The 27372-nt window shown below is 35.3% G+C and overlaps 3 protein-coding genes and 2 long non-coding RNA genes across 5 annotated transcripts; 2 read left to right on the top strand and 3 right to left on the bottom strand.

The window, feature by feature from the left end:
* Positions 1–112: 112 nt before the first annotated feature.
* Positions 113–4107, bottom strand: LOC112706982 (prolycopene isomerase, chloroplastic). Its single transcript, XM_025758529.3, has 7 exons — positions 3422–4107; positions 3156–3266; positions 3020–3073; positions 2645–2926; positions 1152–1343; positions 893–1051; positions 113–789 (listed from the first exon to the last, which is right to left on the bottom strand). Exons 1-7 carry the CDS (start codon positions 3782–3784, stop codon positions 238–240), a joined length of 1713 nt encoding a protein of 570 aa, XP_025614314.1. The 5' UTR covers positions 3785–4107; the 3' UTR covers positions 113–237.
* Positions 4108–6993: 2886 nt separating this feature from the next.
* Positions 6994–8833, bottom strand: LOC112706976 (uncharacterized). The gene is made up of 3 exons (XR_003155935.3): positions 8695–8833; positions 8325–8409; positions 6994–7294 (listed from the first exon to the last, which is right to left on the bottom strand). It is a non-coding gene; the product is annotated as an uncharacterized lncRNA (long non-coding RNA).
* Positions 8819–10783, top strand: LOC140175028 (uncharacterized). Its single transcript, XR_011865192.1, has 2 exons — positions 8819–9098; positions 10429–10783. It is a non-coding gene; the product is annotated as an uncharacterized lncRNA (long non-coding RNA).
* A 41-nt stretch (positions 10784–10824) lies between these two features.
* On the bottom strand, positions 10825–15003 carry LOC112766254 (prolycopene isomerase, chloroplastic). Its single transcript, XM_072201916.1, has 7 exons — positions 14686–15003; positions 12685–13004; positions 12550–12603; positions 12173–12460; positions 11887–12078; positions 11639–11797; positions 10825–11543 (listed from the first exon to the last, which is right to left on the bottom strand). Exons 2-7 carry the CDS (start codon positions 12742–12744, stop codon positions 10992–10994), a joined length of 1305 nt encoding a protein of 434 aa, XP_072058017.1. The 5' UTR covers positions 12745–13004; positions 14686–15003; the 3' UTR covers positions 10825–10991.
* Positions 15004–15799: 796 nt separating this feature from the next.
* On the top strand, positions 15800–27055 carry LOC112706965 (dynamin-2A). Its single transcript, XM_025758513.3, has 22 exons — positions 15800–16436; positions 16679–16729; positions 16822–16942; positions 17119–17211; positions 17518–17579; positions 17774–17891; positions 18343–18685; positions 19012–19159; positions 19462–19563; positions 19638–19757; positions 20287–20370; positions 20722–20849; positions 22328–22412; positions 22533–22659; positions 23293–23369; positions 24039–24095; positions 24457–24604; positions 24695–24843; positions 25117–25230; positions 25306–25373; positions 26019–26194; positions 26512–27055. Exons 1-22 carry the CDS (start codon positions 16296–16298, stop codon positions 26742–26744), a joined length of 2745 nt encoding a protein of 914 aa, XP_025614298.1. The 5' UTR covers positions 15800–16295; the 3' UTR covers positions 26745–27055.
* The last annotated feature ends 317 nt before the right edge of the window (positions 27056–27372 follow it).

Below are 27372 nucleotides of genomic sequence, written 5' to 3'. Positions count from 1 at the left end.
TATCTGATACCTTGATTGAGGCACATGCTAGTTATGTTCTTATTGTCTTTAATGCTATTAGCTCCAACAAGGCAACAATATTGAAAGAATGCAGATGTTTAGGCATTTGGTCTTTGGTAAAAGGAGCTGAGATTTTATTCCCTGTAGCTAAAATTTCTAATAGATACACACAATAATTAAACAATACAATATCTCAATTGAGAAGGAAGACACAAAGACTCTCATGTTGTGCGGTTTTCATATACCAATTGCATCAAGCAACTGGGAATGTTGAGACACTGAAACTAATGAATTTGCTGCAATTGCACCACTGGCAGCAACGGCAGGGATCCCAATTCCAGGAAAGGTGGAGTCTCCACAACAGAAGAGCTGTGGGATGGGAGTTGAAGAGCCAGGAAAGCTTTCTTTGCCAGCTTCCAGTGCTGGCCCAAATGTTCCTCTGTGCCTTCTAAGATACCTTCTATGTGTCAGTGGACTTCCAACTAACTTCACTTCACATTTCTCCCTCCTGAAGCCTTCGCCAAGCACTCGCTCCACAGCTTTCCAGATTACCTCTGATCTCTCAGCTTTGAGCTTTCTGTATTCGGGACTCGTACGTTCAAGTCCTTCCCATAACTCGAATGGTTCAGTTCCTGGTATATAAGCATGTAACACATGTTTCCCAGGTGGTGCCATATCAGGACTAAGTACACTGGGTACTGATACCAGCACTACATTCTGTTCAGCATCAACACCTCTTTCCCAGTCATTTACAACTACGTGATGAATCCCCAGATCGTCGCGGATACCCTGCTCAACCAAACATATTGTTGTGAGTTGTGACTTGTCACACTAACAATGCTATCCATAGATTCAAGTGAAAAATAAATCAGAAACAGAAAGGCAGGCCAACCTCAGCATCAATTCCCAAATGGAGATGCATGAACGATTCACATTGAGGGGTGGTTTTAATCTTATCCGAGTAAGACTTCGGAATAACGTCTTTAGGCAGCAAACGCAAAGTGTCCCACATTGATGCATTGCTCACAACAGCCTTTTTAGCTCGTATGAACTGCACAATGAATAATATATATCAATATATCATATCCAACAACCCCAGTTTACCTTACTTAGGTTGATCTTTATGCCTTTTCTTTTAGTCATATACTTACTTGACCACTTCTCAGCTTGACTCCAATGGCTCTGCCGTTTTCAACAACAATTTTTTCCACATGACTCCGAAGAGAAATCCGTCCACCAAATTTCTCGAGTCCTCTTACAAGAGCATCAACAATAGCAGCACTTCCATGATTGGGGAATTCTAGACAGCTTCCTGGTTTGTACCATTCTGCAAGCATATACACCTGAAAATTTGGGGGAAAATAACCATTCAGGCATCAATACAAGAAACTGTTATTGGTAAATTAATGTTTCAAGTTTCAACCAGCAGTGTTACTATTGCTTAGAAGATGAAGATTTACGATAAATGACGGATCAATCTTCTATTAGTCATTAGTTAATACTCAATTTAACTCCTAAAATTTGAGTTCGAATTCAGATTAATTTCTAAAATTACGATTGACTCAATTTTGCCCTCAAAATTTATAATAGTAATTCATGCTTACCCTTGAGCTGATTTCTGTGAATGACATGTTGATTTTGCACGTTAACTTGTTAAGATTTGGACTCTTTGCCTGGATTTCATGTGATTGAGACCTACTAAACCGCTTAGAAGCTTGATGGCTCCCCAACATTCTCATGAAAATGACAATAACAAGTTCAATTTGAAAATTTTGCGGCTCTGGGAGCAACAATCAAGCTTCTAGAGCTCTAATAAGTCCTGATCATATGGAACCTGAACGAAGAATCTAAATCGCAACAAATTAATATATCAAATCAACACGTCGTTAATGGAGATTAGCCAAAGGGTTAATGTGAGTTACAATTGTAAATTTTGGGGAATTTTAAAGATTAAATTAAATTCGACTTCAAATTTCATGGGCCAAATTGAGTATTAACCCATTTAGTCATACTAAACGTTTGGTAAGGAAACTTCTAGGGGTGAACGTGGATCGGATCGGATATGGCCAAAATTTTGATCTGATCCGTACTAAAATTATCATATCGGATTGGATCCAATATCCGAAGTTTTTAAGCTTGGATCCGATCCGATCTGCACATTTTCGGATCGGATTGGATATCGATATATCCGCAAACACAAAAATATTTTTAAAAACTTATTTTTATTAAAAAATATCAATAAAATTCATTTTTTTATTATTTTAAATATGTTTACTCTTAAAATAATATTAAGCATATTTTTGTTAAATAATAAACTAAAATAATACTACATATATGATAATTATTAGTTGAAATAAAACATAAAAAGAATATTTACTTATTAATTTCTTTATTTTTGCGGATATGCAGATACCTATACAAAATCCGCGATCCGATCCTATTAGTGTGCAAATCTGATCCGATTCGATCCGATAGCCTTGCGGATCGGATCCATACCCACAATTTTCGAATCAGATTCGAATAAACACTGCGGATCGGATTTGATTCATGAACATCCTAGAAACTTCTTGTGGTAGCAAGAAGCTGATGTGCAAATGGAATGATATATAAATATAAAATTTCATGTGTAGTAGTTGGTAGTTACCATCTCTTGTGAGATTACACCATTAGTTTTCAACCCTGAAAATATGAATGACCATAGGTCAATCCAATTCCGTATGAAAGGGTCTTTTATGTCCAATCCATCAAGTATTTCCGAGAATGGTCTGGAAAGTTTTTTGGCCCCAAAAGGTCCCCCCATTTGAACAAATGATTTTATGAGAGAAGGAGCATATCTAACTGCTGCTGTCGAAAGAACGCCAAAATCTCCTCGAATAGATAGAGGAGGAAGCGCCATTGCTGCTGTTGAAAGTGGAAGTATGGCATCCTGTCAAGGAAATCACAAATTTTCTATGTTGTCAAGCATGTCTACCTACTCTTGGACATTATTTGCATGGAAAAGCGGAATGTTAGAACTCACCATAAGTTTCTTCCATTCTTGAACAGCATTTGGTCCTGCATACTTCTCAAGGTCCTGCAAATAACTGAGCTGATAAGCAGAAATCAAAACACAAAAAAACAGCAAGGAATGAGATGAGTATGCAAGTTCCTTCCACCTTCAAAAATTCCGTAGGCCCTACTCGAAACCTGAAGTCACCTTCAGGGATGTAAACATCCCATGAATCATAAGTGGCACATGGGATAGACTCGCCCAATGCATCTAGAACCTGAAGCCATAAAAGCAAACTGAGAACTGAGAAGTCCCAAGCAAGGTAGTAAAAGAATGTTATAAAACCACTTATTCTAAAAGTTTAGGCAATTAGATAGAGACACGTGAATAGTTATATCTTGAACAAAGGAGATGAAGCAAGGGAAATAGTACCTGGGCAAGAGGATTAGGCTGAGAACCCTTTGATTGCAAGCCAGAGAATACAGATGGACCGGAATCAAACTTGTAGCCTTTGATATCAAAAGAATGGGCAGCCCCGCCGGGGCGGTCATGGCTTTCGACAACAAGCACATCCTGCTCGTATCTTGCCAGAAGTCCTGCACAACACAGTCCGCCTATCCCACTGCCAACCACCACAACATCAGCTTCTGCCGTGGCCGTGGATGAAGGAGGAGAGGAAGATGCCACCTGCACCTTCCACTTGGCTGTGGATAATCTCCCACTTGGAGCAAGAGGAGGAGCAAGAGCAGGATATCGAAACGTTGCAGCTCCCATCATCATATTGATGGTATGCATTGGATATTACAATGAATGAATGAATGAATGAATGAATGAAGGAAGGAAGGAATGGCCGCTTTGATGATAGTTTTTGTAAAAGTTCGAACTCTCAATTAATTGGACCAAGATCGCTCATTCACATAAATGACACTGATATTTTTCTCTCAAACTCACCAACACTCTTAAGAAGACAGAGGATGTAGTTTCAGTACTAACTCAAAGCATTTTTCATTCATGCCACATATAGCTATGGTACATTTGCTTGCCTTTATATAGGCAAAAGTTAATAACTAAAAACCAGTTAAGAGAAAAATTTAAGGGTATGTAGAATTTATCTTTTTGGTCAATATTTTTAGCCATCAGCTAAATTCTTTTAGTTTAATAATCTATATATTTTTAAGTTATACTTTTAAATAATAAATTTTGCAGATCACATCAGATCAGATTTCTTAAATTAAACTATTAGAAAATGCAACTTCCTTTACGTGTCAAAGCATGTACTTAATTTTCTTAATCCCGATTCACATGGTATCAGAATCAAGAACGATCTCCAGTAGGGTATCTTTGACTGTCTTTAGCATTATTAATTGATTATCATTTATCATCTACCAACTTGGTCAAATCTACACTGCGACTTAATTGAACACACAGACCGGCAAGTCTATGATATGATGCTTTCTTGAAGAAAAAGCGTAGCTCATTTTTCTTCCATCCTTCCTCCATTTCATGTGATAATTCCATTCGTCCATCAGCAAGTCAATGCATGATGTGGCATGTGCCGGGCTGCCAACAATTACTATAAATTCAAATTCAATTCTTTTTGAGTAGTGACTGGTGTGCGGTTCCATTTCACCAGACTTTGAACGAAGACTTTTTCTTTAAATAGTGGTATAATTTTGTGTGCAACGCACGAGGCCAATTCAATGTAATTGTTATTGTTGGATTCAGAATATAAAAGAAAAATGTGCACCACCAGCTCGGAACATGAAGTAATTAATAAACAAAAAATACAAAATGCATGATGCCTTCAATTGGAAATGGAGGGCTGAAGTTGCTCTTTTTCAAATAAACCGCCAAGCACGCTGCATATTTTATGGCCAGACTTGCAGTATGCAGATTTGCATTATTAAACAATAGTAAGTACTCTGATGGCTTGACCCTTCCAGAAGCTCGGACAGATTCTTAACCGTGCCATGAACAGTGAATCTGGTCATTTACCCCTGCTTTTTCTGTTGTGATTTTTCTCCTTTTTGTTAATTTTTTCTGTTTTCAGACAAAAATAGTTAAGTTATATTAGTTTAATATTAAATATTATGTTAAATATTATTTTGTGTTATTTAAACAAAAAATATATATATATATATATAAGAATAATATCCCAAATCAATTTTCAAAGAATTTTTAGTTGGATAATGTAGTCCTTAACAAATCGATATTCACATTCAATTTTGGTAAAAAATTGGACAAATCATTTCGTATTATTATTTAATAAAGATGACAATCTGTAATATCAGGATTAATTCGTTTGATGCAATAAAAATTTCGAGACTAATTTAGTAATTAAAATTTGACAAGTATTAAGATGTGCGACTAAAACTTTTTTAAGAATTGGTTTAAAATATTATTCAAAATATAGTTAATTTTTATATCTCAATATCTCATTACTACTTTCTAATCAAACCTACTTTTAAAAGATAAAACTATTCTAATAGAATAAAAATATGAATTAAGATAGTATGTTTAGAATTTTAAGACAAAATAATCCAACAATAAAATTATCTTCTAAATATAATTGAATAATTTTTAATTTCTCAAAATATTATGAACTAAATGATCGTTTTATTTTATTATAGTTTAATATATATATATAAAATTAAAGACTAATTTATTAATTTTAAAGTTGGATTTTTATATACAATACAAAAGTATATTGCTCTATATTGAGAGTTGGTTACCTTGTCATTTTACAAAATTTCATGATTTTCATCCCAATATAACAAAAATTTAAACAAAATTATTACACTAACACATTCTAAGTATATATTTAACAAATAATGACAGTAAGATTTTACTCTTCATTATAATAAACTTTATATCCTTACAATAATAAAAGATTAATTATTTTTTAGCTATATCTTAAATTTACATACCGTAAACATTAGCCTATGAAATATTAGTCAAAAAATTCAAATATTGGTTGCTCCATATAATTTGGTATCTACAACTTAAATCTATATTAGCAAAAATTATTAACCTCCAGCAAAGTATCAAATTCCAATAATAGTCACAATGTGTAAATTCGTATTATTTCAATCAAATTTGCAATAGTAAATATTAAATATATATTATTGTATAAGATAAATAAAGTAAAATAATTTACTTTTTATGTTACTCTATCGAATTAGGCACCATAAGATTTATAGAAAGCAAATCCTTTTAACTTGTATTTTGATTGTTCAGTGTTTACATTTTTTAACACTAATTTGTAAAATACTAATCATAAATAGACTATTAATTTCACAAAAAACTTATAATATATGAGTATCACTAAATATTCAATACTATTATTTTGCTTTGACTTTTAAGATCCAAAAATCATCATGCTTTGCAGTAAAATTTTAAACAAATGTATAATTAAATTCATATTATATAATGAAACATAATTTTGTCACAATTTATTATTTGTTTCAGTAAACTGTACATTATTCTAGTGGAATTCCTAGTAAAATAAATGAAATAAAAACAAAAAATTATACGTACTTTTTAAAATTTTGCTTCTATCAGATATACTTAAAAAAAAAACAAAAGAAACTATTATTATTCTTGAAAAATAAAACATAAATACAACTATCAAATTATAAATTAACAAATATAAATAATTTATTGATATTAAAAAATTATATTCAAACGAAATAAAAATTTATGATTTTAAAATGAATGATTAATGAAATAATATATGCTAAAATATTAATAAAAGAATAATTATTTATTTACAGCATATAAATCATAATACTCGAACAAATATTTATATCATCATATCATACACTGTCAAAAAATAAAAAATAAAAAACCCAATGTTATATATTATTACCACTTATCTCAAGAAATGATGGTTCTATGTCAACTTATAGGTACTACTACGATAATTACAATTGCCATTCAACATTTTATTATTCAATTGATTTAAAGATTTTATATATTACACAACTCTACTGTAAAATCATTAGTTGAGTAAGTTTTAAATTTAGTTTATCTATAATCTTTAATTACTTCAAATAATTAAGCCTTTTTATTTAAATTCCTAATTACACAATAATACTAATCTTGATATCATTGATTGCAATACAAATGCTAGGTCAACATTTTTCAAATTCAACATGTTAGCATTACTAATACATTTTACTTTTTTTTTTAAATATTATAACAACCTTACAAATCATTTATTTTTAAATTCTTCCTCCATTATACATAAGCGGATAATGTCATTGACCGTGCATACTTCCCCTTAAATCCTTCAATTCATAAAACCTAGATCATAAAAATAAAAATAAGAAATTAGAACTTGTTTTAAAAACAAAATTAAATAATTCAAATTTGAAAAAACACTAGGAAATTATATGTATATATAGGGGTGGCAACACTAACCATATAATCTGTTTTTCGAATTATTGGATGTTACTTCTGACTACAATTAGAGATTTGATTATAGGACTTGAATTGGATTTTGTCAATTTCTAGTTTTTTTTTGAATTGGCCAAAAATGTGTAAATACGGAGTCTTCAGTGCGTTGGTTTTTTAGGTTCAATTGTGGTGATTATAAGTCGATGCAATTGTTAGTCACTTGATGTTGCTCCACTTGCTGAGAGGCATGTGCATAGAGATTGGATATTACTGTTTTGATAAATTGGACTGTTAAATTTGTCTAATAATTCTTTTTCTTTTCTACTAAAAAAAAGTGTATGCTATTTGTTTTCCATGTTCTTTGTTCTCCATTGAATATTTAAAAAGTTGATGGTATTTGGTTTCTATATTAGTGCTTTTTCGTTGAATTGGTGGAATCTGCATGCTCCCGCTGCGCAATGTTTTTAAATGCTGAATGTGTTCAATCTCATTTTGAATATATCCTCTGCGCAATGTTTTTAAATGCTGAATGTACTCAATCTCATTTTGAATATATCCTATTGAGTTGATTCTACATGTAGATGCTTAACTAGGTTGTGCAAGGTTTGAAATTTAACAACACATTCACAATGGATTAAATTAACTAGGATTAAATTAACTAAACACTGTGAGATGAGACACCTTTTTCCCCAAATTATTTGTGTATATATTTTTTATCATGTTAGGCGTTGGTTGGATGTCCAAGTAGGTATGTTGTAAAGGTGATTAAATTTATGTGAATTGCTCTATGTTGTTCGACAGATTCAATTTACTTACGTCATAATTTTTCCTTATGTGAATAACTTCCAAAAAGCGGATATTTACAGATTATAAAACCACCCCAATTGTGTTGCCGAAAAGAGAAGCGAGACGAGAAAAAAGGTAAAATGATATTTACCGTTATCGACGTGTCCTCCCACATGATCCTATTTACCGTTACCGAAAAGAGAAGCAATACATCATGGTTCATCAGGTTCATCGCCCTATATTCACCACAATTGAATCTAATTTTATTCTGAGAAAAAAAAAACTATCACATTGAGACTCTGTTTTCACTCATTTTTTGCCAATTTAAAAATAAACTAGTAATTGAGAAAATTCAATTCAAATTCTACAATCAAACTCTTTATTGTACTAGTATGTAACATCCAATAATTCAAAAAATACATTATATAAATGTGTCATGATATATTCTGATACAAAATCATGTAACATCCACTATATTCGTGCCAAGATCAAGCAACACCCATGAATTCAGAAATTCTTACGGAGGAGTGCTTTCAAAGATGCTTCATGGCGCCACCAGGAGGAGTCTGACGCAGAGTCCGTTGGGGCAGAACACGTGAGGGACCTTCGAGCTTCAGTGGGGCGACGACGACATGCAGCAGCGGCGGGCTTCGCCGAGCGTCTGACCCTGGCGATGTCTCGCAGTTGGAACGGAACGGAGCGGCCTGGATCGACTGCGCGGGCAGGGAAGGCGCACGACGAAGGTGGAAAGGAGGCGCTGCAGATTAGGATTTTGCTTCGACGACGCCGCGACCATGACATGCCGCTGAGCGTCTGACCCCGGCGGTGTCTCTCAGTTGGAACGGAGTGGAGGCACACGACGAAGGTGGGAGGGAGGCGCTGCACTTTGGGGATTTTGGATGATTCTTCAGTCACACGGTGAAAGGTGGGGTTTATTAGGGTTAATTTGATTCACTGTAGTTAAATTGGGATGTTGCATTTTGTTTGTACGGTGAAATGGGCTGTGGGATCCAGTCCAGTAAAAAGTTAAAAAGAGTTAGCTGGACCTTTTTGATTTCCTAGCCAATTTCCCAAGTAACTTGAGGGTTATTAGCATTGCTCTTAACCATAAGGTCCTTGGATCGAAACTGGCACACAGAAGAAGCAAACCTTTTTTATTTCCTAGCAAAATTGTATATAAAAAAATCTTTTAAAATGAAAAGTTAGTAAAGTGATAAAGTAAAAAAATTACTGAGTTGGAAATTGAAAACAATCATATATTCATATGCAAGGCTTGATTTACGTTTTGACCATTTTTAGATCTTGGACATACAACATTTCAAATACGTAACAAATTGTAATATGTGCACTGCGTAAAAGGATTTGATGCATCTTTGTATGTTATTTCCTTTGAAATTGCTTGCTTTCTTTTCATCAGCTATTGCATCAAATTTGGACCTTAATCAGACTTGAAAATTGTCAATATTTGAAGAAAATTGTCTAAGTCTCATTGTATTTTTCTCCATGTTTGCACATTACAATCAGCATAAACATAATACATAAAGGAATTTGGATGGATCAGTTTGTTTCTTGATTTGCCATTGTTTATGTGATATGGTGTTTTGATGAATTCAACTATTGAACCTTGATTTGCAAGTTTTGCATCTTATTCAATACCAAATTTTACACTTGATTTTCTAGCTGATAACAGTAAGATGTAGTTGGAGTTATATCAGTCTGCTAAGTGTAATTGGAAGTGCTTAGAGTTTGTTATAACTGTGCCAGCTAGGACAAGTTAGTTAGACTAATCCTTGTCTATAAATACAGTGTAATAAGTCTCTCTCTGCAGTTGGTTCAATAATCACAAATCAGAATCTTCTACACTCTTCTCAAACTCTCTTCTTCCTCCTTAAACTCAGGCCTGATACGTTTCACTAGCAATGATAAAAAAGAAAAAAAAGTTAAATTGCAATGACTAACACCACCTACTGCTATCATGAATTCAAACAAAAAATTAGAGTAATTACGGGAACATAAAAGCATGGATTTGGGAACATGGAATTGATGTGAGTTGAATTTTCTGAATCCTTATATGTACTCCAAGTTGGTTTTGGCAGATTATACTTGATTCATCTCTTTATCCCCTCAATTAGGTTTCCCTTTCAAATAAATGATTCAAATATTGGAATCATTTTTCATTGTATTTTTTGTTTTATCTATTTCTTCCAATATCTTTGAAGAAAAAATTTATTCAAGTGATTGGTTTTTCAACACAGGGCATGAGTATCAAGTAGCAATCATCCAGTAGTTTTGTATTGAAAGATGACAGAGCTGCATGTCTTCAAATTTTACTAGCCAAACAAAACTCCCGCACAAGAAGTCCGTCAAACTGCATCAAGTTACTCATTTACGGCACGAAGTCATTAATATTGATTAGTGGTAAAAAGAAATTTAGATATTTTAGGGCTATATTCCATAATCATCTTTATACTAAACAAAATATTATTATCCACCAACACATTCTAAGTATGTTTTGTATAATCAATACGAAATGATATATTATTTAGATTGGTATATTATTTTTTGTGTATATGAAAACCTTATACAAAATGATACACGTTAGTTACTTTCTTATTGTCTTCAATGCTATGAGCTCCAACAAGGCAATAATATTGAAAGAATGCTGATGTTAGGCATTTGGTATCAGTAAAAGGAGATGAGATTCTACTCCCTGCAGTTAAAATTTCTAATACAAGTAATGGCTATTACTACAAGTATACAACAATACAACATCTCAATGGAAGAAGGAAGAGACAAAGACTATCATGATGTGTGGTTTTCATATTCCTATTGCATCAAGCAACTGGGAATGTTGGGACACTGAAACTAGCGAATTTGCTACAATTGCGCCACTGGCAGCAACGGCTGGGACCCCAATGCCAGGAAAGGTGGAGTCTCCGCAACAGAAGAGATGTGGGATGGGTGTTGAATGGCCAGGAAAGGTTTCTTTGCCAGCTTGCAGTGCTGGTCCATATGTTCCTCTGTTCCTTCTAAGAAACCTTTCATGTGTCAGTGGACTTCCAACTAATTTCACTTCACATTTCTCCCTCTTGAAGCCTTCGCCAAGCACTCGCTCCACAGCTTTCCACATTACCTCTGATCTCTCAGCTTTGAGCTTTCTATATTCAGCACTTGTACGATCAAGTCCTTCCCACAACTCAAATGGTTCAGTTCCTGGCATATAAGCATGTAACACATGTTTCCCAGGGGGTGCCAGATTAGGACTAAGCACACTGGGTACTGATATCAGCACTACATTCTGGTCAGCATCAACACCTCTTCCCCAGTCATTTACAACTATGTGATGAATCCCCAGATCATCGCGGATACCCTGCTCAACCAAAATATTGTTGTGACTTGTGACACTGACAATGCTATCCACAGCTTCAAGCTTAAAATAAATAAGAAACAGAAAGGCTGGCAAACCTCGGCATCAAATCCCAAATGGAGATGCATGAACGATTCACATTGAGGGGTGGATTTAATCCTATCTGAGTAAGACTTTGGAATAACTTCTTTAGGAAGCAAATTCAAAGTGTCCCACATTGATGCATTGCTTACAACAGCCTTTTTAGCTCGTATAAACTGCACAATGCATAATAAATATTAAACCCATATACCTCAGTTTACCTTAGGTTGATCTTTTGCGCCTATTGTTTTAGTCATATACTTACTTGACCACTTCTCAGTTTGACTCCAACGGCTCTGCCACTTTCAACAACAATTTTTTCCACATGACTCCGAAGAGAAATCCGTCCACCAAATTTCTCGAGTCCTCGTATAAGAGCATCAACAATAGCAGCAGTTCCATCAAGGGGGTATTCTAGACAGCATCCCGGTTTGTACCATTCTGCAAACATATAAATCTGAAAAGTTTGGGGAAAATAGCCGTTTAGACATCAACACAAAAAACTGTTATTGGTAAAATTCTTGTGATAGCAGGAAACATTTAGTAGTTACCATCTCAGCAGAGAGTATACCATTAGTTTTGACCCCTGCAAGCAAGAATGCCAGTAGGTCAATCCAATTCCTTATGAAAGGATCTTTCAGTTCCAATCCATCAAGTACTTCCGAGAATGGTCTGAGAAGTTTTGTGGCCCCAAGAGCACCCTGAGGTCCCATTTGAACAAAGGATTTTATGAGAGAAGGAGCATATCTAGCTGCTACAGTCGAAAGAACACCCAAATCTCCTCGAATAGATAGAGGAGGAAGCGCCATTGCTGCTGTTGAAAGTGGAAGTACAGCATCCTGTCAAGAAAGTTATAAAAATTTTCTATTGTTAATCTTATCAACTCACGAACATTGTTTGCATAGAAAAGCAGAATGTTAGAACTTACCAGAAGTTTCTTCCATTCTTGAACAGCATTTGGACCTGCATACTTCTCAAGGTCCTGCAAATAACTGAGGTAATTAGTAGAAATCTAAACAAATTAAGCAGCTAGGAATGAGATGAATATGCAAGTTCCTTCCACCTTAAAAAATTCCGTAGGCCCTATCCTTGACAAGAATTCACCTTCGGGGATGTAGACCATCCATGAATCATAAGTGGCACATGGGAGAGACTCGCCCAATGCATCTAGAACCTGGGCAAGAGGATTAGCCTGAGGACCCCTTGATTGCAATCCAGAGAATAAAGATGGACCGGAGTCAAACTTGTAGCCTTTGATATCAAAAGAATGGGCAGCCCCGCCGGGCTGGTCATGGCTTTCGACGACAACCACATCCTGCTCGTATCTTGCCAGAAGTGCTGCACAGCACAGTCCGCCTATCCCGCTCCCAACCACCACAACATCTGTTGGGAATAAGACACAATTCCCCCTTGAGAAAACACCTTTGACAGAGAAATAAAATAGACACAATCACAACACAAGAATTTAACGTGGAAACTCCAATTACCGGAGAAAAAACCACGGCCGTTGTCAAATGACAACCAGAGAATATCACTATGTGAAAATTGTTACAACACATAGACTTCTTTCTCTCACCGGCACCCCAGTACACCCACACTCTTTCAAAGCAAATATCTAACTACACCTCACAACACTCTCTAATCAAAGAGTACAGAGGAAAAGAAAAATCAGATACAAGCTTAAAGTGTTTCTGACTGGTGCAAAAACAAATGAAGAACTTAGCCTCATATTTATAGCCTAGGCCACCCACTCCATTTGCTATCCTAAGCAATGTAGGACTAATTCAACCAAATCCTAACAATCTCCACCTTGATTGAAATAGTCACACATCTTCAGCTTCCATTGTCAACACCGACAATTCTTTGCTGCCATTGTCTATACCGACAATCATAGTTCAGAGAACTATCATACTCCACCATGAAAGTATACTCACTTGGAATTAGACCACTCCAAGAATTTCGCCTTGGTACAGATCGAAACCTTGCTGAAAATTCATGGTGCAACTTCCAAATTGGCTTTTCCTGGAAGTTCTTCAGCCATCGACCTAACTCCGCCACACACCTTGCATCTCAACGCCAACCAATGCCCGTGTGCAATTGTGGACCTGATTGCCACAACTCATCCTTATCCATGGCAGTGCGGTAATACCATGAGGATACTTCTTGTCTTCTAGAGAACATCATCTTCTCTCATAGAGAGAGCAACCAGAGATCTTCTCCTTCAACGCCTTGTGCAAACCTGATTGTATCAACACATCCTTGACTTGTACTTGCCACAAGCCAAAATTGATTCTTCCATCAAATTTCTCTATTTCAAGCTTCACAGCACTTGAATATCCTGACATTGTTGCAACCGTATACTGGAATATTATAACTCAACTGTAGACCGTGCACTAGGAAGGGTCCCCAGGAAAGAGAGGTGGGTCACAATGGACACACTTAAATACCAAGTCTTTCCTTAGCCAGAACCTTTTCCAAACTGCACTCTCACAGAGTCACACTGCCTTCCAGCAACAACAACAGCAACCAAAGATCAACCTCAAGCTACAGGACAAAATTCTTTTTTGATGTGGAAGATCAGACTAGGCTGCAACCACAGAGCATACTAAGAATAAATCCCACCGAACCGAAGCTCTGATACCACTTGTTGGGAATAAGACACAATTCCCCCTTGAGAAAACACCTTTGACAGAGAAATAAAATAGACACAATCACAACACAAGAATTTAACGTGGAAACTCCAATTACCGGAGAAAAAACCACGGCCGTTGTCAAATGACAACCAGAGAATATCACTATGTGAAAATTGTTACAACACATAGACTTCTTTCTCTCACCGGCACCCCAGTACACCCACACTCTTTCAAAGCAAATATCTAACTACACCTCACAACACTCTCTAATCAAAGAGTACAGAGGAAAAGAAAAATCAGATACAAGCTTAAAGTGTTTCTGACTGGTGCAAAAACAAATGAAGAACTTAGCCTCATATTTATAGCCTAGGCCACCCACTCCATTTGCTATCCTAAGCAATGTAGGACTAATTCAACCAAATCCTAACAACATCAGCCTCTGCTGTAACCGTGGCCGTGGTTGAAGGAGGAGAGGAAGATGCCACCTGCACCTTCCACTTGGATGAGGATACTCTCTCACTCAGAACAAGAGGAAGACCAGGAGGAGGATATCGTAACGATCCAACTCCCATCATCATATTCATGGTGGATTTGATGATATTCTTTGTAACTTCCTCATCCAAACTTCAACCTCGCTCTTCCTTCTCAAATCTCACTCCTCACTCACTCCCCTTGAGATTTCTAGTTGTTAAATTAGCCACGTCACCAGACTTTTTGTGTGTGTGACATTTTTGGACTCCTCCAAAATTATTAACTACTTCACAAATACCATGCTATCTATACCCCTCAATGCGGGAAGCACAAACGTCATATCAATATATCATGATTTCTTTTCTTTTTAGTAGTTTTAACTTTTAAAATAGAGTGAAGAGTTAAAAACTTAAAATGGAAAAATAAAAAAAGAAAAATGACTTTAGTTTTTTATTTTATTTCCAATTCTTTATATTTCTAGCTGATGGCTCACATTGGTATTTACTATTTATAACATAGGAAGTTATGATTATGACGTTAAATTTGTTAAATTCTTAAAATATCATATTTGATATATTAAAAATTAGTCTAAATGCCGTCTAATTTATTTTTAATATATATTTTATATAAGTGATTAATTTTTTACAAACGTAGCATAATTGTTTTATAAACTATAGTATTAATATATCTTAATATTTATGAGATATAACGTTCTATATTTTTAATTTATAAAATTTAAAATATTAACATAAATATGACAAGTGAAAAAGTATCTTCTGCTAATATCACTTGCATGAATGGTTGTTAATATAATTTACCTCTAATAAATTTGTTATTCTATTAAATTATTTTCAAGTTTAAAGTATTGACATCAAATTATTTTTATTCAGTAAAAATTAATATTGTCTAATTTTAAATTAATATATATTAAGAATAAAAAGAAAAAATCAATATTTATAATATAAAAATATTGTGTGTATATTAAAATTAACAATTATATTTGTAATATTATTTAATTTATTATATATTTTATATTAATAATTAATTTTAGTGGATACCACACATGACGTGTTTGCATAATTGCATATGATAAGAGGAATAATAAGTCTTGTTAATTAGCACGGAACACTAAAAAGAAAGAATGTTGTGATTTTTATTAGTACTCTAGCCTTGTAAATGACTTTAGTTAAGATGGCATGGCTTGCACTTAGGTATGCCGGCTAATTGGCTAGAGGTTAAAAGCGCGAAATAGAGGCATGTCCTAGCAAAAAGGAGGAAGGAAAATAAATAGGCAAAAAAGTTCAAATCGCAATCGCATGAGAGAGAGTGTATGAGAGTGTGCAGGTGCAGCGGCCAGCACAGGCACATCAGATGACGGTGATTTAATTTCGATTTGGTTGGGAGTCCTTTCATTCTTTGTTTCAATTTCATTTCATTGACGCAAAAACCATATAACTAAAAACCGAAATAAAAGGAAACGCACCGCAAATCTGGGCGGAAACCTAAGTGAGTCTGTGCAGATCAGATCATAGTGAGATCCGTTTGGGTGTTGGAATCGCATCCGAATCCAATGGAAGCAATCGAAGAATTGTATCAGCTCTCTGATTCCATGCGCCAGGCCTCCTCCGTCCTCGCCGACGACGATCCCGACGACCCCGCCACCTCTAAGCGCCCTTCCACCTTCCTCAACGTCGTTGCCCTCGGCAATGTCGTAAGTTTCTCCGATCCGCTTCTCGCCATTTCCAATTACGTATCTCTCTGTGCAATATGCAATGCTTCCATTTCATAATCTGTCTGAGAATTTGAGTGCCACGCTCTCACACTCTTTACGCTTCTCTGTATAACAATCCAGTATTCCTTTATTGTTTAATCATTTCGTTGATTGATGTCTATGTATCGGATCGGATCCATTTTGTTAAACTAATAACTAAGCAAATTGTGGTGGTGGATCAGGGTGCTGGCAAATCTGCTGTCTTGAATAGCTTGATTGGACATCCTGTTTTGGTAACTGCTTCATTCCTATTTGCTATTTCCGTTACTCTCTGTTTGCTGATTGGGATTTTGAGTACCAATAACTGAACCATTGGCGTTGCCAGCCTACTGGCGAAAATGGTGCAACCAGAGCTCCCATAAGCATCGAATTGAACAGGGACGGCTCTTTAAGCAGCAAGTCCATCATCCTGCAAATTGACAATAAATCTCAACAGGTTTCTGCGAGTAAGAACTTAAGCTCATTATCTATTCATTTTGAAATGTGGTTCATGTGTCTCTCTTAACTCTTAAACATCTACCCCCCCCCCCCCCCGGCCCCCCTTCTCCCTGTAAAAGAAATTCTACAAGCATTCTTTGTTCCTATCATCTTTCTGATTCATTGTCTTGTTTTCCTCTCATAGGTGCCCTTCGGCATTCTCTACAGGATAGACTAAGCAAAGGATCATCAGGTAGGAGCCGTGATGAAATATATCTGAAACTTCGAACCAGTACAGGTAGGCCAGGATCACTTGTAGTCCCACTTCCTTTATGCATGAATACATTCTACCTTTGAATACTTGCTTTCAATGTGTTAATATAAAAATTCTGTTTATGTTAGTTAGGGCACACTGGAGTTAGTCTTATGGTATTATGCTCAATACTATAATTTCCAATTTATTATGATCTCATGTTCTCTCAACACCCTCCTCCCGGCCCCAACCCTCTTTCCCTTTCTTTGGAAGCTCAAACACAGAAATGCTTACATTACATGCATTAGCAATGTGAGACTTACACCTTAGTTCTGTTCTGAAATTCTACAGCACCGCCACTGAAATTGATTGACTTACCTGGATTGGATCAGCGGATTATGGATGACAAAGCAGTGAGTAGTTTTAAACTATATTCTCCTTTAGTCCTAGTTTGAGATTCATCAAATATGTTCTGGCAATTACACCTGTATTCTCCATTGAGGGTGGTGTATGTTTAATGTTAGTTATATCTTGAGTCAGATGTTTTTTTCTTCTCGTATACTTTCTTTGAAGAACAGTGTAATGTCTTCATGTTTTTCATCTTCAGATCAGTGAATATGTGGAGCACAATGATGCTATATTGCTGGTAGTCATTCCTGCTTCTCAGGCACCAGAAATTTCTGCATCACGAGCCCTCAGAGTGGCAAAGGAGTATGATGCAGAATGTATGTTTAAGCTCTTCTTGCTTTGTATTATCCTGTCACCTCATCTCAAATTTATAGCTATTTGTTAGATACATAAAATCAATCTTGAGACTCCATTTAAGAACTTAAACTTTTTAAAGAGTTGGTCCTAGATGTAGCATCATTACCTTTTTGACAACGAGGTTAAGAGTTTGATCCTTGGTATACATATATCTTAAATGAATGAGTTCTAGCAGAAACCAGATTAAGCCTCTGCATTGTCAACTCTAAGCCCAAAGGGAATTTCTTGAGGTCATGTTAGTGATATTTTTCCATTCAAGAATCTCCATTAACAGTTTAAGTATTTAGGAAAGAGGGCACCTAACACCATTAAACCGCTTAATTTTAGAAACTTCATCGTTATGTTTACCTAATCATAAACTCATGGTAATGTTTCCTTTAACTAGTTTTTTCTTGGGGTTTTCAATTGTAGCCACTAGAACAGTTGGTGTTATCAGTAAAATTGATCAGGCTGCTGCAGAACCAAAAGCTCTTGCAGCAGTGCAGGCTCTCCTATTGAACCAGGGACCCCCCAAAACATCTGATATTCCATGGGTTGCTTTGATTGGCCAATCTGTATCTATAGCTTCTGCACAGTCTGGGAGTGCAGCATCTGAGAACTCTTTGGAAACCGCTTGGCGAGCAGAGACTGAAAGTTTGAAATCAATATTGACTGGAGCTCCTCAAAACAAGCTTGGGAGAGTTGCCTTGGTTGAGTCTCTTGCTGGACAGATTCGCAACCGCATGAAACTAAGGCTTCCAACTCTTCTCACTGGGTAATTAGTTTTTGCTAGCTTATGTTTCCTTGTTTGGTATAAATGTCATATTTCCCAGCAAGGAACAGGATTAAGGGAGACTGAGCATGCTGTGTAACATGAAAATGGATAATGACTGCAAAGGGAGTGAACATTCAATTTAAAAGTGATGAAAAATCACATTGTTAAACTTAGATTTATACTACTAATTATCTGTAAAATGCATTTATAACTAATAACAAATGGCTCACTTCGGAGTGTGTTGTTTAATTTTATTAAGTTGGCTTGGGGTTTTCAGTGGCTTCAAAAACTATGATGATCCTTTGCTAAAAATAAAAATGCTGCAGGCTGCAGGGCAAGTCTCAAATTGTTCAGGACGAGTTAGTGAAGCTTGGTGAGCAAATGGTTAGTACATCCGAAGGTACTCGGGCTTTAGCTTTGGAGTTGTGTCGTGAGTTTGAGGAGAAGTTTCTCCAACATCTTACTGGGGGCGAGGTTAGTAGTTTTCATTATCTATTTTTCACACCTTCAAGGATGCATAGTATTTTATTATGTAGTATTTTTTGGGAACCGGATATACCAAAGATTTTGGAGCTATTTATCATGTACCTTTTTAGAGGATTTGAGATTAGTAAAATTTGCAAGGTCCTTTGATATGGGCAATTTATGTAGTGAGTGGTGTTTTCAGTTCTAAATGAGTGCAAGATTCTACGATCAGGAATTGGATTCCACAATTTTTCAGTACCAGAATTCTATCTTTGTCTTCATCCAATTTTCTGCTGTTGATTTCCCTACAGGGTAATGGTTGGAAAGTTGTGGCCAGTTTTGAAGGGAATTTTCCTAACAGAATTAAGCAACTTCCTATTGACAGACACTTCGACATAAATAATGTCAAGAGGGTAAATCTTGAACTCAATTCCTCATATTCTCTTATGGTGCTTACTTCTTATTGATCCCATTTTGTTTATGTCAGATTGTTCTAGAAGCAGACGGCTATCAGCCTTATCTAATCTCTCCAGAGAAAGGTTTGAGGTCCTTAATAAAAGGTGTTCTTGAACTGGCAAAGGAGCCATCGCGCCTATGTGTAGATGAGGTATGCATCTAACGAATTGTTCCTTTTGTTTCAGGAGATATTAAGTCTTCAAAGGATAGTCCAATGAAAATAACTTGGGGACATACCTGTCTAGAGATTTAGCTTTAGGGGGTATTGTACTAGGGTCAACCTTCGAAGCTGGACTTCTATTTTCGTACAGATCTGTATGCCCTAATGAATATTTGTCATCGTTTTCCTGTGTCACATTAGTTGCTGTAGCCATTGTCAGAACATTTGGGTCAGAAAGCAAATTGTCTTGTGCATCAGAACAATATATGTGTAAAGATTATGAAGTCCCGGCAAATGGTCAATATGTTTTGGGAGCATAATGTATTTTTATAATAACTGGGCCATTTATTTGTTTTAACCTGTACTCATAGAGATATGTCAATTTCCTTGGCTGGTTTGCTAATTTGTTATCATCACATGGACACTGCAATTTTGGTAGACTTCTTATAAACTAATTTAAAATCCCATCTTGTGTTTCTACTGAGCTTTTTACTGAGATTATTTATAACTACCATATTAGGTACATCGTGTGCTTGTGGATCTAGTTTCTGCTGCTGCAAATGCCACTCCTGGGCTTGGAAGATATCCTCCATTTAAGAGAGAGGTAACACAAATGTTAAGGCATAGGATAGCTCTTGTCTAGCAGACCTCTTATCTCTGCCTTGTATTATTATTCTTCTCTCCAACTTAATAAAATTATTCTTTTTTTCAAAATAAATAAATAAATATAAGGCATAATATCATTTTAGTTGAACTCCCTACTAGATAAGTTTGGAAATTCGAACTACGATTCCTGCTAGTATTTTTTTTGTTTATATTATTGTATATAGAATCTTTCATTCTCTTATCTTCTTGTATCATTCTTTGTCTCTTTTTCTTTTATCCAAAATAAAGGAAATCTGCCATTATTCATTGTATTAAGAGCTAATTGGCTCATTGCAAATTTTTTTACCAGATTGTGGCAATAGCAAGTTCTGCCCTTGAGAAATTTAAAAATGAATCCAAAACGATGGTGGTTGCACTAGTTGATATGGAGCGTGCATTTGTTCCTCCCCAGCACTTCATTCGTTTAGTGCAGAGACGGTATGTTCAATATATGAAACTTTTTGTATCTCCATTTGTGGATTCATAATCTATGCTCTTTGATGGGATAATGCATGAATTAAACATTGAGGTAGAATATGCAACTCCTTACATTCACTACCATTGTCTTGGTATATATATATATGGCTTATGGAATTGCTGTGTGATTGAAATGGGATTCTGGGATTGAGAAGATATTTAGGATTCTAAAGATTTGAATCTGTTGACTTACCTGATTGTAGTCTTCCCAAGTATATGACATTTTTTATTTGCTATGTTCTAGCTGCCTACTGAAAAGGGTAGAAAATAACATTTTAAGTCTATTCCCGGTAATTGAGTTTGGCAGCCTCCCAACTGTCAATGCAAATTGGTGGAAAGTGATTCTGTGAATTGGGGAATCAATCCTCTTAGATGATTATTCCTCTATTAGTAATGAGATTTCCCCCTTCTCTCCCCCCCCCCCCCCCCCCCCAAACAACTCTTTCCTCCTCCTCCCAGTACATGATAAATACAATAGTGCATTTGATATCAAATGTCAGCTTTTATTCTATGCTGATAAAAATGTGCTGAAACCTGGTATTCATTGCATTCTCTGTTAATACTAAGCCAAACCATATTCGTTGGTTCTTCTAATTCAAGTCTTATGTTTCTAATGTTCATTATCGAGTGTCCATCTAAGTAATTATCATTGACTTGATGCCTAAGACTTATAGTTGCCCATAATTAGTGGCTTAGTTATTGAGAATTCTAAATATATGTGAATGGTTGTTTAGCCATTTTAATGAGTTTTTACTATTATGTCCAGGCATTAAGCTATTAGAGGGCATAGTTGCATCGATTGATAAATTTCAAAATCTACATTTCTGTGGGCCCAATCGAGGGTTATATGACTAGCTGAGTATACCTTATTGGATATCATGATAGCGTTATAATCAAATCTATGTTTAATTACTCTGGAGGTTCCTATATTTTAGCCCAATTTTCAATTAGATTTCTATAGTTTCAAAGTTTCTAATACAGTCCTTATAGTGTATAAAAATTTTGAATAATTAAAAAAATGTCACATCTCACGCTTGCATGCTGAAAGAGAGATATATTGATCTCCTCCCGCTCTTAATCATGGAAAAATTGAGTGGGGGGTGGGATTGTGTGCTTCTGATTCATTGTATGGTTATGAGAGTGGTTGGTTAAATAATATTAATGAAATCTCCATCTAACTTGACCTTCTTTTTATTTTTTTTGTAATATTAGTTGAAAGTAGGGAGTTGAATTTCTCTTACGCTACAGCGACTTGATTAAACTTTTAAACTATAGGAACTTAACTGAAAATTGAATAAAACTATTGGGAGTTACAAAGTTATTAAGCCTATAATCTACTATGCATATACACACACCAAAATTAACTGTCACACCATCTGATTGAAGCTGTATTTATTTAACTTTCATATTTTTTTAATGGCTCCAACTAATTTTATTAGAATGGAAAGACAACGCCGAGAAGAGGAGCTAAAGAACCGGTCGTCCAAAAAGGCAACTGATGCAGAACAGTCAATTCTGAGTAGGGTGCGGGATTATTTACATTGGAAAAATTTACAGACTTGAATTTGTTACTATCATATGATAGTTTAGAATTTTCTATTTTTCTAAATACATGCAAGATACATGTACTCTTTCCTTTTCCAGGCAACTAGTCCTCAACAAAGTGGAGGAAACTTAAAATCAATGAAAGAGAAGTCCAATCAGCCTGACAAAGATATACAAGAGCCATCGAGCTTAAAGACTGCTGGGCCCGATGGGGAGATAACGGCAGGTTTTTTTATTTTCATCCTAAAATTTGCATTTTGCACCTAACATTATTAAGGATTCTGTTGCATAATTATTAACCTGGTGGCTTCCTCCTTTTCTTTTATGATTTCCTCTTTTCCCATCCTAGATCTGGATCTTCAGTATTCATGTCAGTCAAAACAGTTACCTCCCTTAATTTTGTGGTGGTCATTTTTATCATATATAACTTGCAATAGTTGGATTTTTTCCCCCAAATATTGTTGGGCAAGTCTTGGATGAGGCTGGTTTTTAAATCACTAAATTAGTCATATGCAGATTGTACTTGAGATCATTTGAACAGACAGCATCACTGAAGAAGCAGAGAAAAATTTGAGAGGATTCTTTTCATTTTCAGTCTGTTTAATGAATACAAACGAGAAAAACAATATTATCGTGTTATATCTCCAGTTATAGATATACAATAAGCTTTTATTGCAAATATCATAAAAGTTATTCACTATTTTCTAATATCCATCTAATCTCTGGATCATGTGTTAATGAAAGTTTCTAAGCCTGCCTTATCTATTTCCATCTCCCTGTTTTAAAGTTAGGTGTTATGTCTTTCTAAGTTACGTGTTTAGTACTTTGAATTAACTTCTGTAATCACCCCTCAATGCAGGATATATGTTGAAAAAAAGCGGAAAGGGTAGTGGTTGGAGTAGAAGATGGTTTGTCTTAAACGAGAAGAGTGGCAAGGTTTGTAAATTATGTTATTCAAATCTCTAATTTTGAATCAGAACAAGCTAGCATCATCTAATAATGTGATTTAAAAGTTAAAAGCTGAAAGAGTTAGTTCAAGCACTTAACCGTCCAACATAATGACTTGTTGCTTCACAGAATTGGTTTCCTACTTTTATGTATGTAAGATATGTAATTGCTATTTGGCTTGAAATGGAGATACTAGATAATACACAGGGCCACTCTAGTTTGTTCAAAATTACATGTTTTAATTGAGAATAGGGTTACAAAATTCGAACTCCTTACCATTGGTCATGGGGTTTTAATACCATGTCAAGGGCTGACTCTTTTGAAAACTTAAACTATAGACGAAGGATATTTATTGTTTTTATGCCTCTAAGTGGGTCCTTGATTTGTTTTTAAGTTTCTTTTTCCCCCTCTTAAAATGAGCCTATATGGACAGGAACCTTGAATATGTTTTGCCTTCAAAAAGTTTGTATATTGTTTTTGGTTTATCCTTTTTTCCCTACCAGTGCTTCAACTATTGGATTGATATGATGACCTGAATAATTAAGCTCAAAGGTCATATGTCTCTTGCCTAGGACCTCCAATTGTTAATGCTATTATTCATTTTTTGCAAAAATATAGTATCATACAAATTGATTTAAATATGCTTTGTATTTCCAGCTTGGTTACACCAAGAAACAAGAGGAGAAACATTTCCGGGGAGTCATTACATTAGAGGTATGGACCTTCTTGAATTTATGTTACTAACTTCAATATTAACTGTTTTGGGAAAAATTGAGATAAATAACCGCATATAGAGATTGTGTGATGTGTGACTGACCAGTTTCAAAAAGTTCAAAGTAAATGTTGAACTGTGTGGTTATGTTGTCCTTCCTTATAGATATTGTTTCATGGTTGTCAAACTCCCTTTATGTCGTGTGAATGTTTTTTTACCTTCATGTCTATAGTGGCATATCGTCATGATTTGAGTGAGTGCTTCATTTAATTAGAGCTTGAATTTTATCCAAGAGGGAATATTCAATAGATCTTAAGTGTGGTGATTCATCTATTACTTTTGTCTTCTGAATGTAATGATCAGGAATGCAACATTGAGGAACTTTCTGAAGATGATGAAGCCCCTGCAAAGAGTTCTAAGGATAAGAAGTCCAACGGACCTGATTCTGGAAAAACATCAAACCTTACTTTCAAGATAACAAATAAGGTCCCCTATAAAACTGTCATGAAAGGTAATCACTCATTCTAGTTTATTAATTCTCTCCCAGTTCTCTTAAATCCATATGCTGGGATTGTCCTAATGTTTAAAATGCATTTTGCAGCTCAAAGCACAGTTTTGTTAAAGGCTGAGAGCATGGCAGATAAGGTTGAGTGGATCAACAAGCTAAGAAATGTTGCACAGTCTAAAGGTGGTCAAGTCATCGGTGAGCAGGGTTTTCCTATGCGACAGAGTCTTTCTGATGGTTCCCTTGTAAGGAATTTTTTCTCTCTTTTGCTAGAATCTTTTTCTCATGAACATATTTCATTGGATAGTCCAATTTTGCTTACATTTCTTCTCAAGTTTGGGATTTATGTGTTGGATACAAAAAGTTTCCTTTGACAGCTTCCTCCTTTGAAGTAGATATTTGTGTGCAAATAACTCATTGCTTTTGGAACTTAGGGTCTTTTTTTGGAGTGCTGTTAACTTTTCTGATAGTTACAAACAGAGACCAATTTATAGTTAATTGAGAACTTGCTCTTGTAGGATACTATGGCTAGAAAACCTGCAGACCCAGAAGAGGAACTTAGATGGATGTCTCAAGAAGTGCGTGGTTATGTTGAAGCTGTTCTTAACAGCCTTGCTGCTAATGTCCCAAAAGTGAGTTTACTTGGATTGTTCAGTTTTTTTTTCTTTTTTTTTTTTTTGTGAGATTAGTTAGTTTTGGTTGGGCAGGCAGTTGTGCTTTGTCAAGTAGAGAAAGCCAAAGAAGACATGCTTAACCAGTTGTACAGTTCCATCAGGTTAGTGCATTCTCCAAGCATGTTATGGTCTGATAATTGTCAAGTACATTGCTTCTTAGCTTGTTTTTTATTTATAATGTAATGGGCTGCCATTATTCATATACCTTGAAGATCAGGGCAGAGACACTGTGGGAATATACAAGGAGGATAAAATTTCATGGTGGTGGATAGCGAGTTCAGTATGTTTGGTTGGCAAAGAATGCTTATACCTTTTGAGGATATTTGTTAGAGCTACTTGTTGTGGGATAAGGTTGAAGCAGAATGTGTGTATCTTTAAGGATATTCTTTAGACCTTAGATTCGAGCTCTAGGACTATACTTTTGGTGTCCCTGAGGTGTTTTTCCTGTGATAATTACATCTGATATGTTAGACTGGGCACTTTGCTGCACTTTTTGTTTTGGTTTTCCATGCTTGTTCTTTTATCTGTGCTAGAATTGTGATATCTAACATCCTCTAGTTGTATTCATTATCATTTCTCTCTAATGAAATATCATTTAATTAAAAAATATATATAATACGAATCTTTTACATATTTTTTTACCTAACCACTATACTCATTCACAATTACTATTCACAAATTGAACATTTGATGGTGAAAAAACATGTTTTCCTCCCTCCATTTATTTTATTCAATTTGGTTGACAGTGCTCAAAGCTCAGCGAAAATTGAGGAGCTGCTCCAGGAGGACCAAAATGTCAAGCGCAAAAGGGAGCGTGTTCAGAAACAGTCTTCGCTTCTTTCAAAACTAACTAGGCAACTTGGCATCCATGACAACAGAGCGGCTGCAGCCTCTACTTGGTCTGATGGAGGGAGTGCAATAGGTAATGTCTGCAAACTTGCTTGAGGTGCATTTTTGAAGTTGTTCAACAAGTTATATTGTATTCACTTTTCATTTTCAGGAAAGATTAAGTTGTAGTATCAAGTATTTGGAAAAAATTCCAAGTTTTTTCTTTTTCGAAGAAAACATGGATGACTAGGTTTATAAAATGTCAGAATTCATAGCCATTCCTGTATCGTGATGATTACAAACTTCCAATGTTCACTATCAGATAGTATCTGAATATTCATCAGTTAAATCTATATTTTTGTATATCATTTCATTTACATTTATGTAGTTCTAACAAACATATTTATGCAGAAAGTAGCCCAAGAACCTCTGGAGCCTCCTCAGGTGATGATTGGAGGTCTGCATTTGATGCTGCTGCTAATGGTCCCAGCGACTTGTCATCTAGGTATGGTTCTGGTGGTCATAGTAGACGTTACAGTGACCCGTCCCAAAATGGCGATTTGAGCTCAGGGTCAAATTCTGGAAGTCGCCGGACACCTACTCGGTTGCCACCAGCCCCTCCGCCATCTGGTTCAAGATATTAGATAAACCATGGTTTTCATCAAGATTATGCATTCTTGTTGTCTGGACGCATTCAGTTTTTCTTGCTTTTATTTCGAGACTGTTCCACACCCCTCTCTAAGTAACATAGTGGAATGTTATAGGCTTGTAGATAAGTATTGATTTGCAGTCATCTTAGCATGCGTCCAATTTTATTCCCTTACTGGGTATGTGGGGGCAATGTTGGGTAAGATGATATTGTCTTCCCAACATTTTTTTTTCCTAAAAAAAAGAATACAGATGTAATTGTTTTGTATCTATGTGATTATCAGCAGTTATATCATTTGTCCATCAATCGTGATTGCTTTTATTCTGATTTTTCATTTAAGCACAAATCTCTTTTCTTGTTTAGAGTCAAGTAGTATATTACTGGAAGTAATAAATTTTTATTTGTCAAGAATGGGTCCTGTTCACTTGGTAGTGGAAATTTTTAGAATTTAATTTTGATGCACATTAACCGTGTAAATGATCATTTAAAAGAATAAATGTGATTGTCTAATTGTATAAAATATTTTATACTATTAATGTATTAAAATTAAATTCAAATTTTAATTCTATTTTTTCTTCAATTATTGTAAACATTCTGTTTGATTTAAAATTAACTCAATTCAA

Source organism: Arachis hypogaea, chromosome 1, assembly GCF_003086295.3.
Source record: "Arachis hypogaea cultivar Tifrunner chromosome 1, arahy.Tifrunner.gnm2.J5K5, whole genome shotgun sequence".
Classification (NCBI taxonomy): Eukaryota; Viridiplantae; Streptophyta; class Magnoliopsida; order Fabales; family Fabaceae; genus Arachis; species Arachis hypogaea.
The sequence above is the reverse complement of the archived record's forward strand: the minus strand, read 5'-3'. Positions and strand labels throughout refer to the sequence as shown.

Excerpts from the sequence above, each read along its gene's own strand:
- LOC112706982 (XM_025758529.3), bottom strand. The coding sequence starts at position 3,784 with ATGCATACCATCAATATGATGATGGGAGCTGCAACGTTTCGATATCCT. Across the intron at positions 2,927-3,019 it reads AAGAATGGAAGAAACTTATG|GATGCCATACTTCCACTTTC; the intron begins GTGAGTTCTAAC and ends TTTCCTTGACAG. Across the intron at positions 790-892 it reads ATTTGGGAATTGATGCTGAG|GGTATCCGCGACGATCTGGG; the intron begins GTTGGCCTGCCT and ends TTGGTTGAGCAG.
- LOC112766254 (XM_072201916.1), bottom strand. The coding sequence starts at position 12,744 with ATGGTCTACATCCCCGAAGGTGAATTCTTGTCAAGGATAGGGCCTACG. Across the intron at positions 12,604-12,684 it reads GGCCTACGGAATTTTTTAAG|GACCTTGAGAAGTATGCAGG; the intron begins GTGGAAGGAACT and ends AGTTATTTGCAG. Across the intron at positions 12,461-12,549 it reads AAGAATGGAAGAAACTTCTG|GATGCTGTACTTCCACTTTC; the intron begins GTAAGTTCTAAC and ends CTTTCTTGACAG.
- LOC112706965 (XM_025758513.3), top strand. The coding sequence starts at position 16,296 with ATGGAAGCAATCGAAGAATTGTATCAGCTCTCTGATTCCATGCGCCAG. Across the intron at positions 17,212-17,517 it reads GAAACTTCGAACCAGTACAG|CACCGCCACTGAAATTGATT; the intron begins GTAGGCCAGGAT and ends GAAATTCTACAG. Across the intron at positions 23,370-24,038 it reads TAAACGAGAAGAGTGGCAAG|CTTGGTTACACCAAGAAACA; the intron begins GTTTGTAAATTA and ends TTGTATTTCCAG.